General features: G+C 40.9%; 2 protein-coding genes and 1 pseudogene across 8 annotated transcripts in view; 1 reads left to right on the top strand and 2 right to left on the bottom strand.

The window, feature by feature from the left end:
* The window catches only part of CCDC191 (coiled-coil domain containing 191), a 96464-nt gene extending 94557 nt beyond the window's left edge, over positions 1-1907 (bottom strand). For 2 of the 3 annotated variants that reach the window (XM_040484543.1, XM_040484541.1), the window contains exon 1: positions 1724-1907. In XM_040484543.1, the coding sequence (XP_040340477.1) occupies positions 1724-1813 (90 nt within the window). In that variant the 5' untranslated portion in view covers positions 1814-1907. The remainder of the gene's footprint in view (positions 1-1723) is intronic. The other variant, XM_040484542.1, reaches the window with a different exon arrangement.
* A 100-nt stretch (positions 1908-2007) lies between these two features.
* QTRT2 (queuine tRNA-ribosyltransferase accessory subunit 2) lies at positions 2008-26157 on the top strand. 5 transcript variants are annotated; one of them, XM_040484553.1, is made up of 10 exons: positions 2008-2213; positions 5375-5638; positions 6962-7182; positions 8897-8952; positions 11158-11234; positions 13304-13516; positions 18928-19127; positions 21252-21403; positions 23987-24104; positions 25684-26157. In XM_040484553.1, exons 3-10 carry the CDS (start codon positions 6983-6985, stop codon positions 25913-25915), a joined length of 1248 nt encoding a protein of 415 aa, XP_040340487.1. In that variant the 5' UTR covers positions 2008-2213; positions 5375-5638; positions 6962-6982; the 3' UTR covers positions 25916-26157. The 5 variants fall into 5 exon arrangements, with proteins under 5 accessions (XP_040340487.1, XP_040340486.1, XP_040340490.1 ...); XM_040484552.1 differs by lacking the exon at positions 5375-5638; XM_040484555.1 differs by lacking the exons at positions 2008-2213; positions 5375-5638 and adding an exon at positions 8289-8461 and having other exon boundaries at positions 7084-7182.
* On the bottom strand, positions 15344-16233 carry LOC121036259 (60S ribosomal protein L7a-like; annotated as a pseudogene).
* Positions 26158-27210: the final 1053 nt, after the last annotated feature.

Below are 27210 nucleotides of genomic sequence, written 5' to 3' on the forward strand. Positions count from 1 at the left end.
TGGAAGCAAATCTGCTTGGAGAAGCATATGTCCCTTTCCCTGGACCCCTCTTTTCAAGAATGACCTGTAGCCAGGGGCTTTCCTATCTTACCTACAGCAGGAATATTATTTGGTCCAAAAAGAACTAGGGAGGGGAGGCGGTGCATATCATGAGGGATAAGCAATCTTCTACTGTTTTACAAAGCTGAAAATGAAGTAAAGATCACAAATATTTTTACCCATGTCAGTCAGATATCAATATGAAATTAGAAACCAGACCAGTAAGACACTTCCTTTCTTCACTCTCTGTTAACTCTTAGAAGCTTGTAGAATTCCCTCTAATAGTCACTTAACAAATAGAGGTAAGTATTTGCTTTGCTAATAATTCAGGTGGGTCTTTAAATAAAGAAGGGAATATCTCAACTAACATACTGTCACACAGAAGAAGGAAAGGTATAATACTCTCTCACATAATACGTCACCTTCACAGCACCTCAAGATAACTAATCAACGCAGCTGGACAACTGAGTGGCTTTTTCACTGCAACAAAGAGCTGATGCTATTAAAACAACTGAACCTCAAGCTCTCGTGCTTTTACGTTTTTATCCTCCAAGCATTTACAATGAGCACTGGCAGCAAAAATCCTTCCTTTTTGGAGTCTTAAGAAATTGACCCAAATTTTTACCTTTCATCATCAAGTCTATACCAATAACCTATTTGAGATCCAATCTATTGTGAAACTACTACATTACAATATGAGCAGGCTCCGTTTCCAAGTCTAATGCTCCTACCTCCACCCTCCCGTATTCTGGGCAAGATATTCACCATGTGGACTACGTCCGGTGCATTATTTAGCTAGTATATTTAAAATAAACTGCAAGCTCAATTGCCTAGAGCCCTAAGAGAGGTCACGTTGTCTATAGAATATATTTTTTTTAAGAAAGTGTAACTTGAGGATGAAAACAGCTGGTGAAACTGCTCAGGAGCTGAAAGCTGAGAAGCCACTCCATTTTAGTACTCTCACATTTAAAGCATTTATTTTTGTGACTGTTAAAAAGGTAGTCTGTGGACGGCACACACCGTGTGACTGTGACTTTGCACATGGCATTTGCGTATGCTTCAAGTTTAAAATGGGGTTATCAGTTATCCATGTCTTTGGATGCTAATGCATCCAAGGAGGTAACAGATATAAAAAGGAATTATTTTTCTGAATGTTGGTGAATTCAGAAATTTTTAAGTGAATCAAGTATTGGTCTGTCCAATATCCACTTGCATTCCTGAGTTCATATTTGATAATTTATGTAAAATTAGAAGGTGAGGACTCTGAGGCGTAGGACTTAACGTGAAGACTTTCCCCTTCCAATACAGATCTAAAATTGGAACCCCTTTTTTTAAAACAATGAAATGTGTGGGAACTTCCCTAAAATTGTGGGCGTGGGAATGGGAGGCGAGGGAATTGGCGAATTCTCTTCACCCGGATGGGTGCTACCAGACCTCTCCGGTTTGTGAAAAGCATTTGATGGAAACAGTTCTTTCACGGTACTGCCCATCAAAGCCAAAAGGTACCTAGACCCCAAAGTTCATAGGCCCCCTTCCCCAGGGCAATGCTGGCTCCAGGGCAGTCAAGGCAAGGGGGAGCCAAGTAAGGATGCCCCTGGGGGAAGAAGGAGGAAGCGCAGCCCGGCTCGGCTGCCCACGGGGTCGGTCCCCGCACCCCCCAGAGCTCCCGATTGGGATGGATCACCTTGGGACTCGGCTTCCTGGTAAATTGTTTCCAGCGATTCGGCCCCGTCCTCTTCCTTGAAGAGGACATATCCTGGGGCGCCAGCAGCATTTTCCGGGTTCAGGCCCGGACCAAGGCAAAGCTGGAAAGACCGCTTCGTTGCCAAGGCTGCTTCCGGGTCGCCCTGGGAGTTGTAGTTCCTTCGCCCGCAAAGTAGGCAGGCGTGGGGCGCCGTCGAACTACCACTCCCAGGAGGCTGTGCGCAGGCGGAACAAGGTAGGTCGGTAACCCATGGCAACGGCAGCCGTCTCCCGGCCTCACAGTCACCGGAGCTTGCTTTAATATTACCTTTGCCTTTTACTGGCGCCCGGTGATGACGCAGTGCTCCCTGATTGGCTCTACATCGGAGGCGGTGGTTCAGGGGTCCGAGAATCCTGCAAGCCGGACACGTGGTAACGAACTGCGAGGAGTTTGAGGGGTCTCAAGGCCAAAAAAGTTGGGAGTTGTGCACGTAAGTCCCCCCTTTCCCTGAAAGAATAGGGGCTACTGCGGGTGGTTGAGTCGCGTCGCCCCCAGAGGCTCACTGATTGTGTTGCAGTAACTGTAGTTGTACTTCTGTCATGTCTCTCCTTCCCTTTTCTGGCTCTTCTGATGGATCTTGGCTTCTCTAAATCCAGATTCTCCCAAATCCTGTAAGCTTCACTTCATCTCTGAGAGAAAAGGGCCTCCTTTAGACTGCCCTCTGCTCAAGAATGAAGTTCTCAGCCGGAAATGTTTCCTGGACGGCACAGGGTACTTGGGAGGGTTGGGAAGATCTCGAATCCTTGAGCTCAGGGCTTCGCGAGGTCTGAGGCCACTGGAGGCATGGAGTGAAGAAAACTCCATCCTTACTGATTGAACTTAGACGTACCCGGAGACATTGCCCTCTAGGATACGTGGGTTCATACAGGCAGGGTGGTAGGCTTACAATGGGAGCTTTGAACCCTGCTTTGTGGCTGACCTCTGGCAACCTGTTTAAAACAGCGTGGACCCTTCATTAACTGATCGGCAAACTAGGAGTGATAGTACCTAACTCACTGGAGCGTTGTAATGATGAAAAATCAACATAAACATAGCGCTTTGCCAGGAAACATAATGTAAAGTAGATTAGAGATGGTGGAAATGAGATTAGGGGAGCTGTGTCCTCAGACTTGCAGAGATCATAGGGCCTGCTCTGTAACTTGAGTGCCTATCACAAGGGTGATGGTTGAATAAATTGTGTCACATCCAAAATGTAATATCATGAAGTAGTTATTTTAAAAGAGTAAGTTAATTCTGTGTCTCTTTTTCAGGAAAGATACCCATTTTCTCCTGAGAGAAAAGCAAATTGCAGAGAAATGCATACAGTGTAGTGTATTTCCATTTTTTATAAAAAACATCCACACCCATCTATGAGTACGTTTAAATGTTCTTATGAGTATGGAGAAAGGTTGCAGAGGCTGGGAGAATGGATAAAGGAAGAGAAGGGAAAACAAGGACAATAATAAGAACACTATAGCAAAATGGAAAATAGGACTATAAAATTGTATCGTAACATTACAGTTAATGTGTGAACATTGCACAAGAGTATGGACAAGATGGGACTCCTAATAGGCTACCAGCCTGTTAGAGTACAACATCTAAAGCCAGACTTCGGTGATTTAAGTACTGGCTCTGCCACTTTGCAAATGGTGACTCTGTTAGCCTTCAGTTTTCTCCTGTGTAAAATGCATTTAATAATCACATCTGTCTTATGAGGTTGATATGATGGTACATTTTATCAGGGTTAATATGTAAAGGACAGTGTATGCCCAGTAAATGTTATTTACTGAAGTTACTATGTGAAATTGTTAACTTATATTGTGATTCCTGACATATTTCGGTTTACTTCTACCATCTTATTTTGTGTTTTCTATTTTTGATGAGCTTTTTGGTCTCATCTCTTTTTTGCCTTTTATTTATAGTAACCAATTTTTTTCTTTATCATCTCCCGTCCTTCCCCAGTGAGTTCAGAAATTATGCATTCTGTCATTAATCTTTTAATGGTTACTTAAAAAATTTTTAACACACATACTTAACAGTTTTACATTATTCCTTATCTCTCCCCTCCTCCCAAATTGTGTAAGGATTTTAGGATACTTTTCCTCTGAATAGTCTTTGTCTCATCTTCTGTTACTGTTTTCTAGAATTTTAAAGCCTATCATTTCTGTGTGTCTTTCTGAGTCAAGTCAGTGCACCATATTGTTTGGAAGTCCTTCAGAATTTTTTCTAGGCATATACAAACATTTTGGAGTGTATGTGTACACATGTGTTTATAAATATGTATGCAATTTTTCTTTAACAAAAATATGTACTCACCTAAGCTTGTCTAAGCGTATTGCAGTCATCTGTCCATGACAGTCTGTAGAAAATTCATCTAATACACATTTAGAAATCCCTTCTCTCCTGAATGAATGCTAGCGGTGGAGGGTGGCGTGGGGAATGTGTGGCCCTGGAAGCATTAGGACAGGTATAGTACTGCCAGAGGTGTGGGGAATTTTTGTTAGCCCTTGTGAAGGCACAGATCCATTGACAGCTTATCAGTTGTCCTTAAAGCCATAAAGATTTTTCCTTGAATCATTTCCAAATGGTTTTTATAATGTTTTTTCCTTAAGACTTTCCCAGGAACTCTGTAGAAGTGAAGTGTGAATGTATATTTAGAAAAGCATCACACCACAAATCTTAGAAGATTCCTACAGTGAGTGACCCACACGGAAAGGGTGATGAAGGCAAATAAAAAGCAGTTGATATTTTGGAGTCTGTTGGTTTTTTTCTTGAGAAATTTGCTTGGTTTGATGGATTATATCCCTCCCAAAGCATTTTTTAAAAACATATATATGGGCGCACCTGGGTGGCTCAGTCGATTAAGCGTCCGACTTCGGCTCAGGTAATGATCTCATGGTCCGTGAGTTCAAACCCCGCATCCGGCTCTGTGCTGACAGCTCAGAGCCTGGAGCCCATTTCAGATTCTGTGTCTCCCTCTCTCTCTGCCCCTCCCCTGCTCATGCTCTGTCTCTCTCTGTCTCAAAAATAATAAACGTTAAAAAAAAATAAAAACATATATATGAATATGTATATGTGTGTATTTGCATTTACATTACTCCATAATAAAAACTTTTTGTATTTGAGCCCCTAGAAAAAGGATGCACTTATAAAAATTACCATAAACTGAACAGTGAAAAGGAAGGTGTGGTTCTTTTTCTTCTAGCTGTGGACAAAGTTGTGTGTTATTTTTTTAAATGTTGATTTCCAGCTGAAGGTCATTCTCTAATGCTTTCTTTAGAATTCTTAATATTTGTATCCATTCTCACAATACAGAGAATCACTGACAATAGCAGTTTATCTATTACAATACTTTTTCTTAAATGTAGCTGTCTACTTTTCCTTGTTTACTTTTTTCTTTGGTGACATGTCGATTTTTGATCATTAGGATGGGACTCTGAAGAAGCCCCAGATAGCAGAATGTGAGTACATAGCATCAGAGTCCTGCATGGTGGAGAGAACCAAGCAGATATTCCTCTCCAGTTGACCTAGTGTGTTCAGTATAATAAGCTGAGGATTTTGAATTTTACATTCAACAGTATCGGGAATAAACTTTTGTGCATTGTATCACAGGAGAACACATCTCTGCATCTAAGAACATGGTGGCCAATGTCATCTAGAGCTCCCAAGGACCTAATGACAGACTTTGGGCTAAGAATGAAGAAAGCTATTTCTTCAGTTGAGGAGAGAGTGGGAAGGGGAGATGAGAGAAAATGTTTTCAGGATTGAGTGGATGATTAGTCACATTTGAAGCTCTTCTGTTAAAAGATGGGACTCCTAGAACATGTTTATTGTTTCTTTCCACAAGGATAGGACAAGGAGGTCCCTGAGAGAAAGGTAAGTCTGGGAAGCCAGGAGTCTGGGCTTCCAGATGTAGCTGTTTCTTCCCTCTTGGAGAGTCCCTGTGTCTAACCTTGGAGAATCTGAGTTTGGTTATTTTAGAGAATCAGTGGGTTTCCTTTCAGTTATCTTTATATATGTAATCATTACTTGCCCTTCCTATTCTAGATAATATATTCATGTGGCATTTGGCTTTCCATGTGGTACCCTTTAGGTCATGAATGCAGTAACTGGTCCTCTTTCGTTTTTGGTTCTCAGATTAAATTATGTGCATTCTGATTTGGTTTTTCAGTCTTTGAGATTAGTTTGTTTGAGCCTGACCCTGAGGGTGGATCTGTGCTGGGTGTGTGGACAAGATCAGGCTCCAGGGTTTGCCACACAAAAGGACCAGGGACTAGTCCACCAAGATCCCTGATAAAAGTAGTGCTAAATTGCTTATGAATTGCATGTATGCTCCACGTGGTTTCTCACCTCTGTTTGGACACAATATAAGAACAAATTGGGAGATAATCTCACCTCTCAGAGATTATCTCTGTTTATCTTTTGATGTATATTGTTCCATGTAGTTTAATAAACCCCAGGATGCTGATTTGGAATGTGCCTTCTTCATTTTTTTTTTTTTTTTTAGTGTTTGTTTATTTATTTTGAGAGAGAGAGCACGCATGCACAAGTAGAGGAGGATCAGAGAGAGAGGGAGAGAGGAAATCCTGAGCAGACTCTGCCCTGTCAGCCTAGAGCCTAATAACAGAGAGCTTGATCCCATGAACGGTGAGATCATGACCTGAGCCGAAATCAAGAGTCTGACACTTAACTGACTGAGCCACTTCAGTGCCCCTGGAACCTGCTTTCTTTATGTAACAACATGTTACGAAAAATTGCTATGTTGCTTAGCACTCTCTCAAATTAGAAAAAGAAAAAAATGAATCAAATCAGTAATCAGTATGGCTTACATAGTGTGGCCTTCCTCTATATACATTTTAAAGGCTGAAAGTTAGCCTTTGGTGAAAGAGTGCACACTCTTTCCATGATTAGTCTTTACTCCTGTCCTTCTGTTTGTTTGCTTTTCTTCAGCACAGACAAAAATTCCGTGACTGAATTTAAATATGGTTGATGTCATCATTTTGCTTTAAGACTTGGAGAAGGTATCTTATTCTGTCCAGGTCTTTTCCTATTTCTTTCTTCCTGCTATCTAAAACAGTTGTAGGCTGGAAGTAGTAATAAATATGCTGTCATTCATCATCTTGTAGGTTACTTTCTTTGTAAAATGCTTAGCCTTTAGATGTCATGGAACCCCTGAATGTACTGTTCTTTTCTTATCAGGACCTAGAGGAATCCCCCAGAATGAAGCTGAGTCTTACCAAGGTAGTTAATGGCTGTCGCCTAGGAAAAATAAAAAACCTGGGCAAAACAGGAGACCGCACCATGGACATTCCAGCCTGCCTTCTGTACACCAAGACCGGCTCTGCCCCACACCTGACCCATCAGACATTGCATGCTATCCACGGGGTTCCTGCCATGGCTCAGCTTACACTGTCCTCACTGTAAGTGTTAGATCTGATCATTTAAGTATCAACTCTGGCAGCAGCTTAGATACCTTAATAAGGTACAGCAAAGAGAAAAGACTTTTATATAAATATATAATTTATTGTCAAGTTAGCTAATATGCAGTGTATATGGTGTGCTCTTGGCTTTGGGAGTAGATTCCCGTGATTCTTCACTTACATAAAACACCCAGTACTCATCCCAACAAGTACCCTCCTCAATCGCCAGCATCCATTTTCCCCACCCCCTGATGCCTGACCCCCCACTCCCTTCCACCCTCAGTTTGTTCTCCATATTTAAAAGTCTCTTATGGTTTGCCTCCCTCTCTGTTTGTAACTATATATATATATTTTTTTTCCTTCCCTTCCCCCATGGTCTTCTGTTAAGTTTCTCAACTTCCACATATGAGTAAAACATGATATTTGTCTTTCTCTGACTGACTTATTTCACTTAGCATAATACCCTCCAATTCCATCCACGTTGTTACAAATGGTAAGATTTCATTCTTTTTCATTGCCACGTAGTATTCCTGTGTGTGTGTGTGTGTGTGTGTGTGTGTGTGTGTGTGTGTGTGTGTACACGCACCACATTGTCTATATCTGTTCATCAGTTGATGAACATTTGGGATCTTTACATAATTTGGCTATTGTTAAAAATGCTGCTATAAACATTGCGGTACATGTGCCCCTACAGCACTCCTGTATCCTTTGGATAAATTCCTAATAGTGCTTTTGCTGGGTCATAGGGTAATTCAATCTTTAATTTTTTGAGTAATCTTCAAACTGTTTTCCAGAGCAGCTGCACCAGTTTGTATTCCCATCAACAGTGCAAGAGCGTTCCCTTTTCTCCACATCCTCGCCAACATCTGTAGTTTCCTGAGTTGTTAATTTCAGCCACTCTGACTGGTGTGAGGTCGTATCTCAATGTAGTTTTGATTTGTATTTCTTTGATGATGAGCAGTGTTGAGCACCTTTTCATATGTCTGTTAGCCATTTGGATGTCTTCTTTAGAAAAATGTCTATTCATGTTTCTGCCCATTTCTTCCCTGGATTATTTGTTTTTTGGGAGAAAAGACTTTTTTGATTATATGTACAAAAATTTGTAGATTTTTAGAATGAAATCAGAGATACCAAATAGTATACATTATCTGACCCTAATCTGGAAGCCACAGGCCAGACCTACATACCAGAGCTGCTTCACTATTCTTCTGATCCAACCGTGCCAGTATGGTGGCTTTCATTGCCATTACTCCCAGAGGTGACAGGCAGGGAATGCTAGGTAAGAACTAAACAAAGACTCTAGAGTCTGTCTTCATGTACCAGCCTCAAACTTTTCCCTTTATCTGCATATGTACTTGCTAGTACTATTTTATGAAAACAAAACTAATGGAGTTAAATCATTTTATGTAATGTACATACTGACTGTATCCTTCATTGAAGAACATGCTATATAATGAAATAACTCTGCAATATTGTGTTAATAATAGGGGAGGAAGGAAATCTGGGTATTGGAAGCACTTAATCTTTGCCAGTTTCTGTTCCCACAGAAACACTTGTAAAGTGAAGACCTATGCTCTGGCTAATGAACACAACCTAATGAGTTGGGACTCTTGAATAATGGCATGCTTTGTTGTTCAACACTACATTTACTGTCAGCTGTTGCATAGAGTATCTGTAGGACAATTCGTTATGTATTTTTCTGTTTTGCTCATAGGGCAGAACACCATGAGGTCTTGGCAGAATATAAGGAAGGAATTGGAAAGTTTATAGGTAAAAATTGTTATTTGTGTTTGTCTTGTGATGTATTAATTTGAAGTTTGGAAGTGCTGTTGACTGATCTTTCATTCAGACACTTACTTATTCATTAATTTAATGAGCACTTATTGGGCATCTGAGAACCACACATTGGGGATTCAAAGATGAATAGCAACAGTTGCTTCCCCAGTGGAACTCAGAGCCTGTCTGGGATAAAGATTAATAGGTAATTGTAGTAGGATGCAGTGACCGCATTTGCAGGATTAGTAATACGTACATGTACCATGAGAGCCCAGAGAGAGGAGCACATAATTTTCTGTAGGGGGTACGTGTGGAAGGAGGTCGGACTAAAGAAAGGATTCTTGAGAAAGAGGATGAAGGGGTATCTCAGCTGAGTCCAGGAAAAGTAGGAGTTACCCAGGTCAGGAGGTGGGCACAGTGGTGGAAGTACACACGTGTGGGCAGACACACCAGGCACAGAGCAAAGACCCAGAGGTAAAAAGCTGCATGAGACATACCTAAGATTCAAAGCAGTCTAACATGTTTGAGCCTAAAACATAATGCAGAAGACCTAGTGTTTACCTATAGCTATATTTTCATGTTAATATTTATTATCTTTTGTTCCAGAAATAGGATTTTATATGCAAATGTATGTGTCCATTTGTTTGTAGGAAAGCTTAGCAGTGCCAGCTTGAGAATCCATTCTTCTGTAGACAACTTTCTCCTGAAGCTTTCTCCCAATATCTAAGACTCACATAAGTGAATGAAAATTTTGTTTCCATTGGTTATTCAGTCCTCTGCTTCTGAGGGAAACTTCATGATAACTTGGTGGTAGTCACAAGGCCTTGTATTTCAGTAGAGGAATTTATGTAATGTTTCCTTGGACTCAAACCAATTTTAATTTTTCTTTAACGTCTATTAAGAAAATTTCTTTTAGCATTTATTAATTTTTGAGAGTTGGAGGAGACAAAGCATGAGTGGGGGAACGGCAGAGAGGGAGACACAGAATCCAAAGCAGACTCCAGGCTCTGAACTGTCAGCACAGAGCCCAACGTAGGACTCAAACCCATGGACCGTGAGATCATGACCTGAGCTGAAGTCCAAAACTTAACCAACTGAGCCACCTAGGCTCCACTAACGTTTATTTTTGAGAGAGAGAGACAGACAAAGCATGAGCAGGGAGGGGCAGAGAGAGAGGGAGACACAGAATCCGAAGCAGGTTCTAGGCTCTGAGCTGTCAGCACAGAGCCTAACGTGGGCTCAAACTCAAGAACCGTGAGAATCATGATCTGAGTCAAAGTCAGACACTTAACTGACTGAGCCACCCAGGTGCCCCTAGACCGAAACCAATTTTAAAACCAGCTTTAAAGTATACAATTATAAATATATACTATAAATACATACATATATATGTATTATATATGTAATTAAATATATAATTGAGTGAAAATAGCTAAATAAGCTTTCTAGGGATAACCATACTAACTGAAATTATGGAAATAGGTAGAGAGCTGCAGAGTTGTTTTTTGTTTTTGTTTTTATTTTTTAGTTTGCTTTATTTTCTGGGTCTTTTTTCAGTGAAATCCTTTTTTTAGTAAAATGCAGGGTTGCATATGAAATTTAAGCACATATGGTTTAGTAAGCACTTTTTTTGGATTTTTTTTAATGACAATATTTTTGAGTAAACAACCTAAGAAATTGTCATCTTGAGTCAATGAAACTTACCGAGAATTTGATTCATTTTCAATATCCTGTAGCTTACCTATAATTCTGCCTCAAGGTCCCATGTTGTGGGATGGCTTGCTTATTAATGAGATTACCTTTTGACCATATTGTTTTATCTTTCCAGTAGCTAGTTCCTTTGGATGGTACCTAGAATGAACATACTTGATATCAAATTTTTCTTCAAAACAAATCAAGTAGGGTCAATGTGGCCCTAAACACTTATTGTATCTCATACTTCAAGATGTACTTTTTTTTGTAGCAACTCGTTGGTCATTCGACATGAACCTTTAATTCTTTTTTCAGATGAGTAGGTTTTAAAGGTAACTTTTTCATTCATGTTGACAGGCCTCTTATAATTCTAAGATCGGATATGAACAGTTTACTATGTTTAGAGTTGCTTTATCCAGCAGTACACTTATAAAGCTGCACTCTGTTACAACACAGTGTAATTGTTGATGTAAGTGCTTTCAAGAGTTCTTTTCTATGTCTATACAGGCATGCCAGAATCGCTCTTGTACTGTTCCCTGCATGATCCAGTCAGCCCCTGCCCAGCTGGTTATGTAACGAACAAGGTATGTTCTCAGAAGGGCCTCCAAGGCTGCAGCTTTGTCCCAGATAGTCAGCCTATTGTATCCCTCCAATGCTGGATCCCACTGTCTGGGTTCCTAGCCCATTCCTGACCCCTTTATACCTTTTCCTTATGTCTGTGAATATAATGGGAGGTGTGGTTTATAGGAATTAGAGTAGGGCTGCCTGTGGGTGGGGTTAAGGTAAGGAATATATCCTCAGCATTTTCATTGTTGCAAAAAATTGGGAGATGAAGGAAGGTCAAGTACATAGCAAAAAAAAAAAAAAAAAAAAAAAAAAGAAATTGCTATGATGGTAGAAAGCAATAATTTTTTTATGCCATGCTTTATTTACAGTTTTAACAACCTCAGGAAGTGCTAGGGAAGTTGCTGATGAGTGTTATCACATGTATAACTATATATAGTAGAGTCTCCGTGTAATACTGCTTGCTTTTAGAACAGAATTTGAAAAAGCTGGGTGCACAGCCAGAGATTTTAGCTAGTGAAGAACAGTATCAAAAGGACTTCATTACAAGTTTTCACCTGAGACATGGCACATTGGTCTTGTCTCTTGAGGACTACATTCTGGCAAGGCCTCGGTGTATACTGCTTCTTTACAAATGCAATTACTTTTCCTGTACCCACCTTATTGATGTCAAAAATATCTGTTAATCTTGACTAAGTATTTTAAATTATTCTTCTGCTTTTGGGGCGCCTGGGTGGCGCAGTCGGTTAAGCGTCCGACTTCAGCCAGGTCACGATCTCGCAGTCCGGGAGTTCGAGCCCCGCGTCAGGCTCTGGGCTGATGTCCGATTCTGTGTCTCCCTCTCTCTCTGCCCCTCCCCCGTTCATGCTCTGTCTCTCTCTGTCCCAAAAATAAATAAATGTTGAAAACAAAATTTTTTTTAATTATTCTTCTGCTTTAAACTTTATTTTGTAATTTTAATCCAAAAGATGATATTTTTACTTCTGTTATCTACCCCATTTGTAAAGGAAAGAGGATTTATTTAAACAGTGTTTGGTTTTTTAAATGTTTATTTTTGAGAGAGAGGGAGAGACATGGAGTGTGAGCAGGGGAAGGGCAGAGAGAGAGGGAGACACAGATTCTGAAGCAGACTCCAGGTTCTGAGCAAGCTGTCCGTACAGAACCCGATGCGAGGCTTAAACTCACGAAACATGAGATCATGATCTGAGCCGAAGTTGGACGCTCAACCAACTGAGCCACCCAGGTGCCCCTAAATAGTGTTCTTAATTAAGCCTTAGGCCAGAATAAAAAGATGTATGTGGCTTCCCCACTTATGTCCTTGTCAATCTCTTCTAAGAAGAAAGATACTGTAGAGGAAGGAGTAACCAAAAAAAGAACATTATATGGAGATGCTTATGTATTATCTGACTTACTTTTTTTATCTGTATCTAACTCAAGCTAGTAAATACTTACTAACCTTCAATAATATGTAAGGGTCTAGACTAAGCTTTTGGGGTACAAACATGAATTGAGATATTCTAGCCAGAGTACTTATAAGGTACTTATAAAAGTATTTCTTATGAAAGAAATAAGTACAAATTACTGTAAGAGCTTAGAAGAGTGAGTGATGGATTATGCCCAGATAGGTTTGGGAAGCACAATACAGTAGATGATATTTGAATTCTGTCCCGAAGGATGCATAGTATTTTACCAGGCAGAGAGGAAGGGAAGGGCATTTCAGCCAAAAGGAACAATGTGATCAAAGACAGAGAAAGATTGAAGTCTGTGGTGTATTTAGGAACAGCATGCATGGGGTGGGGTCTCAGAGAATAGAAGACTGGACTAGAGAAGTATAACAAAGAATTCTTGGGGCTAGCTCAGAAGCTGGCTGTGTGGCCACCGAAGGGTTCTCTAAGAGCTATAAGGTCCTTGGAGAATTGGAAAATGGTGCAGGAAGCTTCTTCTACTTACCATATCTAGGATATTGAATTGCCACCATATCTCCATTTGTAAAGAGGAATTAAATTCACTATTGCTTTACCATTTTATTATTATTCTTTTTATTTGCATTTTGCTCCTGCTGATTCCTCATTATTTTGTTCCCTGACAGTCTGTGTCGGTGTGGGGTGTTGGGGGACGAGTCGAAATGACTGCTTCCAAGTTCATGGCAATTCAGCAGGCCCTTCAGCCAGACTGGTTCCAGTGCCTCTCAGATGGAGAGGCATCTTGTGAGGAAGCAACTTCCATAAAAAGAGCCAGAAAGTCTGTTGATCGATCACTTCTATTCCTGGATAATTGTCTCCGGCTGCAGGAAGAGTCAGAGGTAAGGCTGTACCACTCACCACTCCTTTCTGTTTGAAACTGTCCCTTACTTAGGTTCCTTTTCTGCTCCTCCTCCCGCTTCTCTGCTTCTCACTTCCTGGTCTCTTTAACTCTCTTGTTTTCTTTTCCTGAACCATAACTACTCTTGCTCTCTAGGATTCTGTCTTAGGCTCCTTTTCACCCCACTCTGGATTTTTTCCCTGGGCAGCTTTCCCTTAGTTTTAATTGCTGAATAATTCTGAAATTGCATGTATAATCAAGATCACTCTGCTTAGCTTCAGAATTGTATAAAGTGGACTTTAGCCGAGTTGTATTAGAATATCCCTCACATGCACCTCAAACTCAAGAGTAACCAAACTCAGTATCTGATCTCCTCAAACCTCTTCTTTTCTTCTGTTTCTCAGTTTATAGCAGCCACCAAGTTCCTCAGCCCAGAAATTTGAGTCTTTCAAGGCTTCGTTTAATACCCAGTTTAATATCCAACTGTCCACTCCTTCTTGATTCCTAGGAATCCTTCTTGATTTCTAGGATCTGCCTCCTCCTCCCCATCCTTCTTATCACCAACTTGAGGCAGAATAACCTCATCATCTCTTATGTGGACAGTTACCTTTTAATTATTCTGTCTCTGGTGTCATTTCCATCCAATCCATCTTCAGCCCTGCTGTCTGAGAAGTCTTCATAAAACACAAATACGAGCCCAAGAACTTCCTGAAAATAATTTAATGACTTTCCATTCAGCGCTTATGTGGCAGGGACAGCCTGCTGTGACCTGGCCTCTGCCCACTTCTCCAGCTCAGGACTGGCTGCAGCTGGGACTCTGGCCCTTCTCAGTCACTTGCAGTTTCCAGCAGTGTTACCCTGTGTCATTCTGCTGACGCTGTACATGGACTTCCTTCTGGGCTGTTTCTTTTTTTCTTATCTCCAGTCGTATTCCTTCTCTTGCTTCCAGATCCAGCTGATTCCATTACATTCATTGTTCTAGGAAGCTGTCCCTGACCCTTCCAGGAAGTTCTGTTCATCCTTTGCCACCCCTTTAATTTGTATGTGGCCATATTATATAGCTTAGGTTATATTGTAGTACAATGATTTCTTCACGTGTTTGCCTTTATTACATTGTGACCTCCTTAAACTCATTTTCTGAGCATCATTTTTGTATCTCCATCATGTAGCAGAATGCCTGACGTAAGGAAGCCCTCAATAAATGCTTGCTGATGGTAGCTGGGTATGACAGGGTAGGGAGGATGTAGCTGTGGCAGGAAATCAGAGATCCTGGGTGCAGAGTGAATTAAGCTCACATGGAGAGAGCAGAGCTAGTGGGAGATGAGAAGGTGTGACCACAGGGGAGAATTCAAGCATTGACACCATTGATGTGGAGGAATCCTGAGCAGTGGTTAGGTCCCACTGTGGCAAAGTGCATTGAGTCTGAAGAACATTGTTATCTTAAGTGTACCAATAAAAAATGTAATTGGCTACCAACGTTAGTGTACATGAAATGATTAGAAGAGACCTTAGTTGTCATTCTGAATAGAACGCTCAGTATCCGCAGTAAGAGTTCAGCATGGGGACATTGCCGTGGGTCCTAATTGTTAGCGTTGCTCACTAGCAATTGTTTTGAGCCGGTAATTATCCTTGTAGGATGAGTAATGTTTCCATGAGTAGAAAGGAGGACAGGGAGTGTGACAGCATGATTATTAGAACAGCTGGATGAGCCTCAAGCCCCTCTTCCATGCTAGTCAGCCTTACCATTTCACATTATTGCTGTGTGTTGGTCCCTCTCTCTATCCCTATAATCATGCTATTGTCTTGACATGATTATTACATGGTTATTACTCTTACATGTGTCCCATTTTTTTCTTGAAAGGGAACTTTTTAGTACTATTATGTACAGGAAAAGCAACAGCACACACTTAGCCCAATTTGGTGACCAGTTCTTTAGCCTTTGCCTTTTCCAACTTGGCAATGCAAACCACTGACTTTGGACCCAGGATGTTGCTTCCCCAGTGATGGCGGACCTCATCATATCTGTCATTGTAATTGGTCCTGATGGCTTCCAGCAGTTTAGCCAGAGCTCCTTTGTCTTCTGAGTTAACCTGTGTGAAGGGACAGTGGTGCAGGTCTTCCTGTGAGCCAGATGCCCCACCTGGCCTTCCCCTTGATGATACAGTATGGAACTCCCATCTTAGGACACATGGCAGGCAGGAAGACAACCAGCTCAATGGGACCCATATCATGTGCAGTCACTACCAGCTGAGCCATTTTGTTTTCCTCCAAGGGGGTAACAGTATTAGCCCCAGCTTGAGGGACGGGCGGCCTCTTAGTGGGGACATCCCCTATGTTGGCAGCTTTCTTAGCCCAGGCCTACAATCTCTTTCTTCTCTTGCTTTGTCTGGTCTGTATTTGTGGGCCAGCTTAGGTATTGAATAGCTGTGTGGCCATCCAAGACCAACGTCCTGGGTGGACTGGTTAATTGTGGGAGGTACTTTTAGACGTTTATAGAGAAGAGCCCTTTGCCGCTGCAACTGGATATAGTTGCAACTGGACAAAGTGGGTGAGGTCCCTTTTGGGCTGGATGTCCTATTTGATGCCAAAGTTCTTGGGCCTTTTCTGATACTGGGAATTGACCACCTTCTTGGCCTCCTGCTTCTTCATGACAGCAGAGGCCAGAGCCACCTTCTTCCCCTTAGGCTTCTCTCCTTCCAGCATCTTGGATGGCTGGAGGAGAGAGCACCTATGTTCCATTTTAGATAGTAAGTTATATGATTATGCTTCTTACATCCATGAAAGGAGGCTTTCCAGATAGGGCTGTGTCAGTCATGGAAAGGGGCAGGCCTGTGTAACTACCTACTTTGTATGTCTGCATACCTCTTTTCCTCACTGGATCCTCTTACTCTTTTTTTTTTTTTTTTTAATGTTTATTTATTTTTGAGAGAGAGAGAGCATGAGCAGGGGAGGGACAGAGAGAGAGGGAGACACAATCCAAAACAGGCTTCAGGCTCTGAGCAGTCGGCACAGAGCCCAATCTGGGGCTCAAACTCACAAACCGTGAGATCATGACCTGAGCTAAAGTGGGATGCTTAACCAACTGAGCCACCCACGCACCCCTGGATCCTGTTATTCTGAATGCCCTTAAATACTTAAATACTGTTGCTGGCACTCTTTTCTTCATATATTTCCTAGGCCAGGGATGGCAAATGGGTTTCATCCCAAGGTGCTTGGAGCTGTGCCTGGGTGCAGCAGGAAGAGAGTTATCTGTCAGCCATGTCTGCCATGGGGAGTGGCAGCAGCATGCCAGGCATCTGTCGTTCTAGCCGGGCAGTCACATTTGTATCACACATGTCTGAAACTTTAGGTCTGTATACTTAGCGGCTGATACCTCAAACTCACAATGCACAAAACAGAATGATCATCTTGCCTCACCCTCCACTGTTTTCCTAGAATTTTCTATCTTTGCTCTTCTCATCCTCTCTCTGGACTTCCAAAACAGGAACTAGGAGTCATCCCAGACTTTTCCCCCTCTCCTTGGGCAATTAATTGGTCAAGTTTGTGGATCGTACCTTCTGATGAGTTTTCAGATCCTGCCCCTCCCCTTCACCCACTGCCACTGCTTTAGTCTGGGTCCTCTTGGTCTTTCATCTGGATTATTAAAGTTGCCTCCTACCCATCCTTTAGCCATATTCACTCTTAATTCATTTCTGTACACAGCAGCCCAAGTGTTCCTTCTGTTTGTGTCCCTCTTGCTTAAACTGAGAAGTGAAATTCCCTTTTCACAGCAATCCAGGCTCCTTCCCCATTCCTCTCTTCTACCAGAGAGCCACTGTCAATTTGCATTTTTCCATGCAAACCTTACTTTTTAGTTGCATATACATAGTATTTACATATATACATGACTATATGGGGTTCTTATTGCACGAATATGATCATATGCTCAGAAGTGTGCTTGTTTTGTTTAGCAGTATCTCAGAATTTCATTTCTTGTCAATGCCTATGTTGCTGTATCCACTGCATTCTTTTTAAAACACCTGAGTAGGAAGACACTATGAATGTATCATAATTTATTTAGGCCTTTACTCTATTAATGTATACTTGTTTCCAGTTTTTCATTATTCTAAACATTTTGTGAATATACCTTGGTGCTTATGAATGAATATACTCGTAGGAGAGATTCTTATAAGTGGAATTTTAGGACATAGGATTAAAGTATCGACATTTTGACAAGTTTTGTTTAGTTGGCCCTCCCAAAAAGCAGAACTAATTTCTACTCTTCTTTAGTTATCAGAGTATGTGTCCCTTCTCTAACACTTTTTCCTCCACTGTGTCACTATCTGTCTTTTAACAATTTTGTCGGTGTGATGGGCAAAAACGGTACCTAATTATTGCCAATTTGTATTTCCCTACTGGTGAGGTTTAGTTAGCTCTCCATATGTGTACAGGGCATTCACATTTATTTTTCAGAAGTTCCTATTCACATTCACATATTTGCCCTGATGTCTGTGGGTTGTCATTTCCTTAGAAGGTTTGTTGGAGGCTTTTCTATGGTATAAGTATAGTATGGTATCTATTCCGACAAGCAGTGAGTTCTCCTTTGCCTCTCAACTCCTTTGTTGAGAGTATGCTTCACTAGAGAAGTTTTGATGATTTTGTACTCAAATATGTTAGCCTTTTTGGGTAAACTTTAGCTTGCTTAGGTAGGCCTTTCTTACCCTAAGATTATAAAAACTTGAATATATCTTTCTGATACTTCTATAACTCTGTTTTTATGTTTAGATTATAGGACCCTGTGGGATTTGTTTTTGAAGATGGTGTGCAAAGTAGTTTTTAGTTTTTCGCAAATGGACAGTTAGTTCCCAACCGTACAGTTCTTTTCTTTTTTTAATGTTTATTTTTTAGAGAGAGAGAGAGACAGACAGAGTGTGAATAGGGGAGGGGCAGAGAGAGAGGGAGACACAGAATCCGAAGCAGGCTCCAGGCTCTGAGCTGTCAGCACAGTCCAACACGGGGTTGAACCCAGGAACTGTGAGATCATGACCTGAGCCGAAGTCGGACGCTTAACCCACTGACTCACCCATGTGCCCCCCAACCATAAAGTTCTTAAAGTCATCTCTAAGAGACTTGGAGGTAACCTAAATTGTACTTGCTCAGTGTTAATTTAATCTAAGCTCAAACATGACTATATGTGCTTATTGCCTCAGTTTCTACTCAGTCTTTTCTTACTTATTTGGGTGCCTTTCAAGTTGTGGTTTTTGGAGCCCTAAAGGTTCTCAGGGAGGAGGGAGTATCATCCTCCTTTCATGCTTCAGCTGTAGCAACTGCACTGAGATCTCTTCTATCTCTTGGTCTTCCATGTATAGTCCATTTAAACGAAGGTTTCCACTACTGGAAACAGTTAAAGCATCCAGTCTTTTCTTCCTGTAGGTCCTTCGGAAAAGTACCATCATTGGTGTGATTGAAGGTGGAGATGTGATGGAGGAGAGACTGAGGTCAGCACGAGAGACAGCCAAGCGGCCCGTAGGTGGCTTCCTTCTGGATGGCTTTCAAGGGAATCCCACAACCCTGGAAACTAGACTGTACTTGCTGTCATCAGTCACTGCAGAGCTGCCGGAGGACAAACCCAGGCTAGTGTTCAGTTAGGACGCAGGCCAAGTTTCGTGGGCTTCAATGCAGGGGTGCTGGTGATTGTGTATTATGCCGCGTCTCTACGTGGGCATGTCTTTTGATGAACTGATTATGCCTTTTCTGGGCTGAATCTGCTCAGGCTGACTGTGGGAAGAGTTTCCATCACAGCTGTCCTGCCTTTGATTTCAGAATATAGACGAGGACAATTGTCATGTGAACTAGTTTATTTGATCCTCATAAGGGAGGGCAGGTGTTATACTATTTCCCTTCATTTTTGTGCCAAGTGCAAATATTCTTCATTATAACATGGCCCCTGGGGACAGGAATAAAGTCGTATAGGACTGTGGCCTTAATCAAGGGAAGTTGAGGACAGATTGGGGGTGCCTAGCAGAACGAAGGTGGGCTGTAGTAATAAGAACCTGGAAGAAGTTCTTAGATTTGAGGCATGTAGTAACTGTCATTTTTTTTGAAATCAAGGGTATTGGCATCATTAATGGGGCTAGTTCTTTCCATAAACAGGATTCAGTATGTACTGGTGTAGAGAGGTGATCTACAAGATTTAAAGCTAAAAATCCTAAGGTTCTGAGTACAGCTGATGTCTTTCTTATTATACTACCGCCATTTTTCTTTTTGTTTTGTTTTGTTTTGCTTTTTAATCTCTAGTTTTTTGTCCAACGTAGTGTGAATATTTATGCTTTTTTCCCTACACATCTGTTTAGAGGTTTGATTATGGGATGCTGCTTTATACCTCTCGGGCTGTTGGATGCTATATAGTATATGTAAATTTTACCACTTTAAAAAAATCCCAGGATAACTTGCAATAAAGTGTATGAATCTTATGGACAGTGTGATGAATTTTTACACATATATACAGCCCTGTAACACAGAGTTGAACAGCCAGAAGCACCAACCCTTTGCCAGTGCAGCCAGAACTTCCCCCATCGTTTTAACCTGGTTCTCTTGTGTTCATCTTGTTCTGGTGCAGATAACAGTCCAGCACTAGTATTTCCAGTCATTTTCTAGACTTCTTTGAGCTAAATGCTCACAGATGTCTGTTACTGGATTTGAGTGCTGGGATTGTTTTTCATCCTATATGTGTGTAGAAATGCCATCTTTAGTTGGAGAGGAGTTCTAAAACATTAGTTGAAGGAAACTGTAGTCATATATATAAATGTTCTGGTTGTTTAATATTACATAAGATTTTTTTGGACTTCTCTTAGAAATCAGGGAGTCTGTTAGCTTTTCTCTGTGAGTTCATAAAAGGGACTGTGGGTAGAAAAACAAACTAAGAAAAGCAGCCAGCCAGCCAACCCTGATCCAGGGTGTCTCCCCTTCTTGTTTTAGTGGCAAAACCTGGTTGAGTATGATTAACCCTCCCAGAATGCCTTACCCATTACCTCTGAAAATACCACCTCATTCCATGTAGACTTTTTATTAATGGAGAAAATACAAAGAAGAATAAAGCCAAATAGAGTTTTAGATCCTGTGGGCAAAGTTCAAATTCTGAGAGCAAGAGTTGCTTTGTAAATGAACCTATGAAGAATACAACAGATAAAAATGTCTTTGTTGAACCAATTATAAAAAAGAAACTATAGGTAAAATACAATTAAGACATGGAAAGTATTTGAGGGGGAAATAAAGCACACAGCTTTGTACTTTTTTTTGTTTTTTAATCTTTTAAAAATTGTGAAGTATAGTTGACCTATAGCTTTGCCCCCTTAAAAAAATCTGTGTAGTGGATAGATAGACTGTAAAGTTCAGTTGAAGACTAGGGAGGCTGTTCAGAAGGAATTGGCGGGGGAAGGAAACTAACTTTTACTGAACTTCTCTTTGGGACTTGAAACTCCTCTGTGTGTTTTTACAGTTAACTCCTTAATCTTCGCAACACATCTGTGAGCTATGTATTATGCTTTTGTTTTTAAAGTTAGAAAACTAAAACCCAGAATGGTTAAGAAACCTCCCTAAAGTCACACAGTAAGTAAATAAAGGGCAGAACTGGGATTTGAGCCCAGGTCCCTCTGCTGCCCAAGTCCTGCATTCTTTCCACCACACCTTATTATCTGTTGCCTGCTACACAGTTTGGCATTGTCCTCACGTCAGTGTTCCTACTGTTGTTTTCACAGGCTCATCTGTGGAGTCAGCCGACCAGATGAGGTGCTCGAGTGTATTGAAAGAGGAGTGGACTTATTTGAGAGTTTCTTCCCTTATCAAGTGACAGAGCGGGGATGTGCCCTGACTTTCAGCTTTGATTACCAGCCGAACCCTGAAGAGACGTGTAGGTTTTCTGAAGTTAGTCTCTGTGATAGCCTCAAGTATCTTCTATTTCCTCTTCATTTTTGGCTTGAGTCACAAGCCAGAGATATGTGCATACTGTAACATCAGCCTTTTATAAAACTACATTTTTGTTTCTTATCTATACGCTCTGGCATGTTGGCACACAAAACCCGGTCGGTTCTTAGTGCTATCCCTGTAGCTCATCAATTATTTGAAAGTGATTTTATAGTGAGCAGAACCAAGAAAAACAAAACACTTTTATTAACAATTTGAAAAAAGAACATTCAGAGTAGATAGTGATGAAAATCTAAGAACAGAAAACCTTTTAACTGCTTACTAAAAGTTAATTCAGTTTTTCACAAAAGAGTTTTTGTCTGCTTTTTGCCAAGGCCATGCTATCAAAATACAGAAGAGTCTTACCCCATCTGATCCTAGTGTCACTTCTGCTTTTTTGGGTTTTTCACAGAGATGTGAAAGCTGTTTTCCTCTGCTAATATTGCTTTGAAGTACCACCATCTTCTTTTATTGTTTAGTTAGAAGTCAAGAAAATCAGTTCCAGAGTCTGACATTTAACTGACAGTAGGAAAAGAACTGGGATATGGGCTATGGGCGTCGGGCTGGGGTCCCAGTTTCTCGGGTAGCTGTTGCATGCCCGGTCTGCCCGCTGGCCTTCGCAAGGGGCTTTCCCTTCCCGCTTCCTGCTGTCCTTTGAGCTCCTCCATCACCACCAGCCTTACATTGAACTCAGGCCAGAGACTTCTTAAAGGTTCACTTTATTCCCCAGAAGTTATTAAAATTTCATCCAGAAGATGTTATAGTTTTATAAAGCAAACTAACCATTAACCGAAATTGGATTATTCTGGAAACAAATTGGTTTGCTCAAATTCTTATATATAGAAGGTCAGTTTTACTGTCCTTTAAACTGACCAGAATATAATGTATGCTGATGAAAAAGCATACCACAAACTCCATAAATGTTCATTTACAAGCTTAATTATTTCCATAGAGACATGGGTAATTGTTATTCTGTACCATGAATATGTAAAACTCTACAAAGAACCCAATACTGAATTCTCAGGAACACACAAGTTCCTTTTTGGCTAGAGAAAGGTGTTTCTTCATGATTAGGAAAACTGAAACAGTTTGAACATTTTCCATTAAAGTATTATTAACAATCATATTTGTGTATGTGTGTGTATAGTAAGTTAAAGTCTTTTGCCAATTACTAAGTGACAATTGCAAAGGAGTAAGTTGCCTGTATAGGAACTAATATAGTTCCCCCTATTGACAAGAATTTTGCAAAAAGCCAGGGTGTTATTGCAGTTTTCCACATCAGCATACAAATTCATGGCAGCAAAATTATAACAGCCTCAATGCTGAGGTCACTTCTTTCTTTCCTTTGATCTGGACAAAATTATCTTCTTAGTGCTATCTGTTTATTCTCCTTGGGCCAACCCTGAACTTGTTACTACTCCTTCCCAGTAATACTTCTCTGCTTGCCCCTGTTCAAGACAGCTGGCTCTTTGCATAGTAACTAGTGTTTCTCTTATAAATCCAGGAACATTCTTTTCTTTTCTTTTTTTTTTTTTTTTTAACATTTATTTATTTTTGAGACAGAGAGAGACAGAGCATGAACAGGGGAGGGGCAGAGAGAGAGGGAGACACAGAATCTGAAACAGGCTCCAGGCTCTGAGCTGTCAGCACAGAGCCCGACGCGGGGCTCAAACCCACAGACCGTGAGATCATGACCTGAGCCGAAGTCGGATGCTTAACCGACCGAGCCACCCAGGCGCCCCAGGAACATTCTTTTCTAAAGAGTTCAGGGGAACAACTCAAGTCCCCATTTAGTTCTGGATAATCTGAGTTCCTTCCAGGGACTCCATACAGAATACATAAATTAAAACTATACTCTACTTTTAATCTATTTGGAACATAGGCAGTTACAAAGCACAATTTGCATGTACATTTTGATGAGACATAACTCCCAACACACACACATAGATTTCTACCCGCTTCCAGGGGCTCCTGGGTGGCTCAGTCGGTTGAGTTTCCGACTTCGGCTCAAGTCATGATCTCACAGCTGGTGAGTTCAAGCCCCGTGTTGGGCTCTGTGCTGATAGCTGGGAGCCTGGAGCCTGCTTCAGATTCTGTGTCTCCCTCTCTCTCTGCCCCTCTCCCACTTGCATTCGGTCTCTGTCTCTCAAAAATAAATAAACATTAAAAAAAAAAAAAAAAGATTTCCACCCCCCTCCAAACACACACACACACACACACACACACACACACACACACACACACTCCCTGTTTTCTTAAAATCATTCCTTGACAGTAAGATTATATATTACATACTTGTAACCATAGTTTGCTTAGACATTGTTGAATCTCCAAGTTTTGATAATCTAGAGAATGTCAGTGATCATCTTGGTCCATATTACTACTTTCCTTGTGTCATTTCCTTAGGATAAATTCTCATGAGTGGAATTACAGAGTCAAAGGGCATAAAATAGTAACTAGAATAAAAATCTCCCAATGGCCACTCTTTATCTGATTTTCATTCAAGACTTTTTGTTGATTTGTCCTTTAGTATCACAACAAAATGGGACACAGGAAAAAATAAAATACACAGATCAAACAAAGAAAATTAAAACAACCAGTTGCAACCAAGAAATTACATCATTTGAAATTAATCTGAAGGAAAAAAAGTAAGGAATTTTTTTAAGTTTGGATTTTGATGTCTGACTTTTTAATTTCAGTCTGTTTTAAAAGTTTATGTAACTGTTCCCTTTTCAGTTTATGACTTCATAAAATATTTATAGTTGGATATTATTTGGGCCTTCTCAAATTCAGTTCCAGAAAAACTCTTTTTTTCTGCAGATGAATTTGTGTTCTTTGTCTTGTCAGAAAACCGAGGCTAGATAACTGTTGTTTTAGAAGAGCTGTCGGAAACATTAGGCCAAATACATTGTCTGGTGTCTTCTACTCTTTCCAATTACTTTAAATAATGACAGAGCAAGATAAAGATTTCAAGATAAAAAACAACAAAGTGTTTAAATTCTAAGGAACTTAGGTCATCTTGGTTATATACAGATTATAAATCTTAATAAAAGATTTCCCTCTATAAAGAATGAACTAAGAGATCTTGTAACTTTGTATTTGGCCTAAAGTGGTAATTATTAGTGAACCAGTGAGGGGGTTTTCTGTGAGTTTGGTACTCTCACTTCTGTGCTGGCATGTTTTTGGTCTTATGTAAAGGAACACTCTAGGGATTCAGACTTACTTATGTCTATCTAGTAATAGTACAGACTTGAAAATTTATGAAAGAATATGAAAATCCTAGGTCTAATCTATATTCTACAGGGGCTTCTTGATTATAGGTCTGAAATGGTGATGTTTACCACATTAACTTCTTGGAAAATGGCCAAGGAGATTCATTGCTGTTTTTAAAACGCTAGGGTAATATAAATGGGTTACTACTAAAATTCCCTTACATTATAGATTTAACTGGAAATTGTAGTTTTCTTATTGCCAGCACTAGACCTAAATAAAGTTCAGATCCTAGCACTGCTCTTGACTCTGTGACCTTGGTCAAGTTGTTTAACTTAAGAGCTGATAAAAAGTGACACGTGTAGTGCTTAGTATGTGTCCAGCAGTGTCCAAATCCTTTGCTATATCAACTCATTTAATTCTTGCAATAAGTCTCTAAGGTAGGTACTGTTATTACACTTATTCCCATCACAGATGAAAAAGTAAAGACACAGAGGGAGGTTAAATGACTTGCCTGAGTGCAAGGCATCAAACCTAGGTGTGGTAGCTCTGAGGCCCTTCCTCTTGACCCCCCCGGCAGAGATTAAGGGAGACAGTCTTTGTCAAAGTGCTTTGTAAACCACAGGAATCTATGCAAGTGAAAGGTCATATTGTGTCTTCGGGTCCTAGTTCTGATGGTGAGTGGGAAAAAAGTGTCATTCATCAGAACAGCGTTTGCTATCATTGTGTGCCTTTGCAGTGTTACCGACAAAGCTCAGCATGAGGGAGTGATCACGTGACTCTCCTGATGCTCCTGTGTAAGCCTCAGTCCAGGAGGTTATATCTGTCAGAAGAAGACTCCCAAGTCTCCTGACTCATGCTCTGTGTTAACTTTTCACTTCGTTGTCATCTTAAGCAGGTGACCGGCACTACATTTGCCAGTGATGTTATTAACTATTGGTTATGTACCAGCAGAATAGATAGCAGATTTCTTATATTCCTCACTTACTGGAATATTGTTGTAACTTCCTTTCTCAGGTACCAGGAGGACTTTGATCCACTTGTGAGAGGGTGTTCCTGTTACTGCTGTAAGAATCATACTCGTGCGTACATCCACCATCTGCTGGTGACCAACGAGCTGTTGGCTGGAGTCCTGCTTATGATGCACAACTTTGAACACTATTTTGGTTTTTTCCACTCCATCCGGGAAGCACTAAGAAGTGACAGACTGGCACAGTTGAAAGAGCTCATCCGCAGGCAAGCGTCTTGAGACCTGGCATACACAAATCAGACTTTTCACACTGAGACTGCCCCACTGTTTTCACACAGGAAGAAGAGAAGGAGAAACAATCTTAGCTTTAATTATTTGTATTTGAGAATAAGGTGTACGCAAATAAGGAATGTTTGTATCAAACTCTGCCTCCATGAGAAAGGAGATTTCATATAAAGACTTAAGTGACCCCCAACTGATCAGAAAGAATTAAACCATGACCTTTAATATTTCAATGCTAACTTTTTTTTTTTTTTTTTTTTTGAGAGAGAGAGAGAGCGAGAGAGCGCATGTTTGCGCGTGTGGGGGCAGGGGCAGAGGGAGAGGGAGAATCTTAAGCAGGCTCCATGCTCAATGCAGAGCCTGATACGGGGCTTGATCTCACAACTATGAGATCATGACCTGAGCCAAAATCAAGAGTCAGACACTTAACTGACTGAGCCATCCAGGTGCCCCTCAGTGCTAACTCTTTTAGTCAATGGAGATTCGTTTAGTCAAAGACGAAAGCTTTAGGTGAGAAGGGACAGCCTTGAAGTGAGGTTGATGAGATTATGTGGGTTCGTTGAATTAGATTAGAGCTAGAAAGGAGATGATTGGTCATGAGCAGCATGACTTCTGTAGACATATGGCTGTTGACTGTAAAAGGCATCTAGCTGATTTAAGAGCTTCCTAGTTTTAATTCTTATATTCTCAGGGCCCTCTTGGACACTTCTGCCTTCCAACCTGCCCCAGTACTGCAGTCAGTCAGAAAAGGTTCTTGGGACTTAACCAGGCTCACATCTTCATGGAATGTGGGGCTCACACATTTCTCCTATGATCAGTTGGCCCAGGATACACTCTTTTATTTGACCACGTTATCCGTACGTGACTTATCTATGTCCATGCAGTGGCTTGTTATGAGCCGAAAAGTTTGCCCAGATGTTTTTGTCTGGTCATACAAATCCACTATGGTCTACCCTGGGCTCATTAATAGTCTAAGCACATAACAAGTGTAGCCCCATCACTGCACATCATTCACTATGTGCCCACTTGGATGGAGCCCTGGCCTGGCAATTACAAGATTGGGTTTCACTTCTACTCAGCTGTGACACCTGAGCAAATCACTTAACCTCCCCTTGCCTATTTCCTCCTGAACAAACAGGGACAGGTATGGTGGACAGCACCACATGACCTTCTAAAATTCCATCCAGCTCTAATGATTGGGGAGCAAAAAGTTTTAGATTGGAGGCAGCCTTCTTGTGTCCTGGTTTATTGATCACTGTTGGCCTGGTGAAAAATGCAGTGGGCAAAATGCT

Source organism: Herpailurus yagouaroundi, unplaced genomic scaffold, assembly GCF_014898765.1.
Source record: "Herpailurus yagouaroundi ecotype Mexico unplaced genomic scaffold, PumYag 162, whole genome shotgun sequence".
NCBI classification, from domain to species: domain Eukaryota; kingdom Metazoa; phylum Chordata; class Mammalia; order Carnivora; family Felidae; genus Herpailurus; species Herpailurus yagouaroundi.

Bases quoted from the DNA above. Each gene is read 5' to 3' on its own strand.
- QTRT2 (XM_040484553.1), top strand. From the start codon at position 6,983: ATGAAGCTGAGTCTTACCAAGGTAGTTAATGGCTGTCGCCTAGGAAAA. The intron at 11,235-13,303 runs GTATGTTCTCAG...GTTCCCTGACAG, and splicing joins CTGGTTATGTAACGAACAAG to TCTGTGTCGGTGTGGGGTGT. The intron at 19,128-21,251 runs GCTAGTGTTCAG...TTGTTTTCACAG, and splicing joins CTGCCGGAGGACAAACCCAG to GCTCATCTGTGGAGTCAGCC.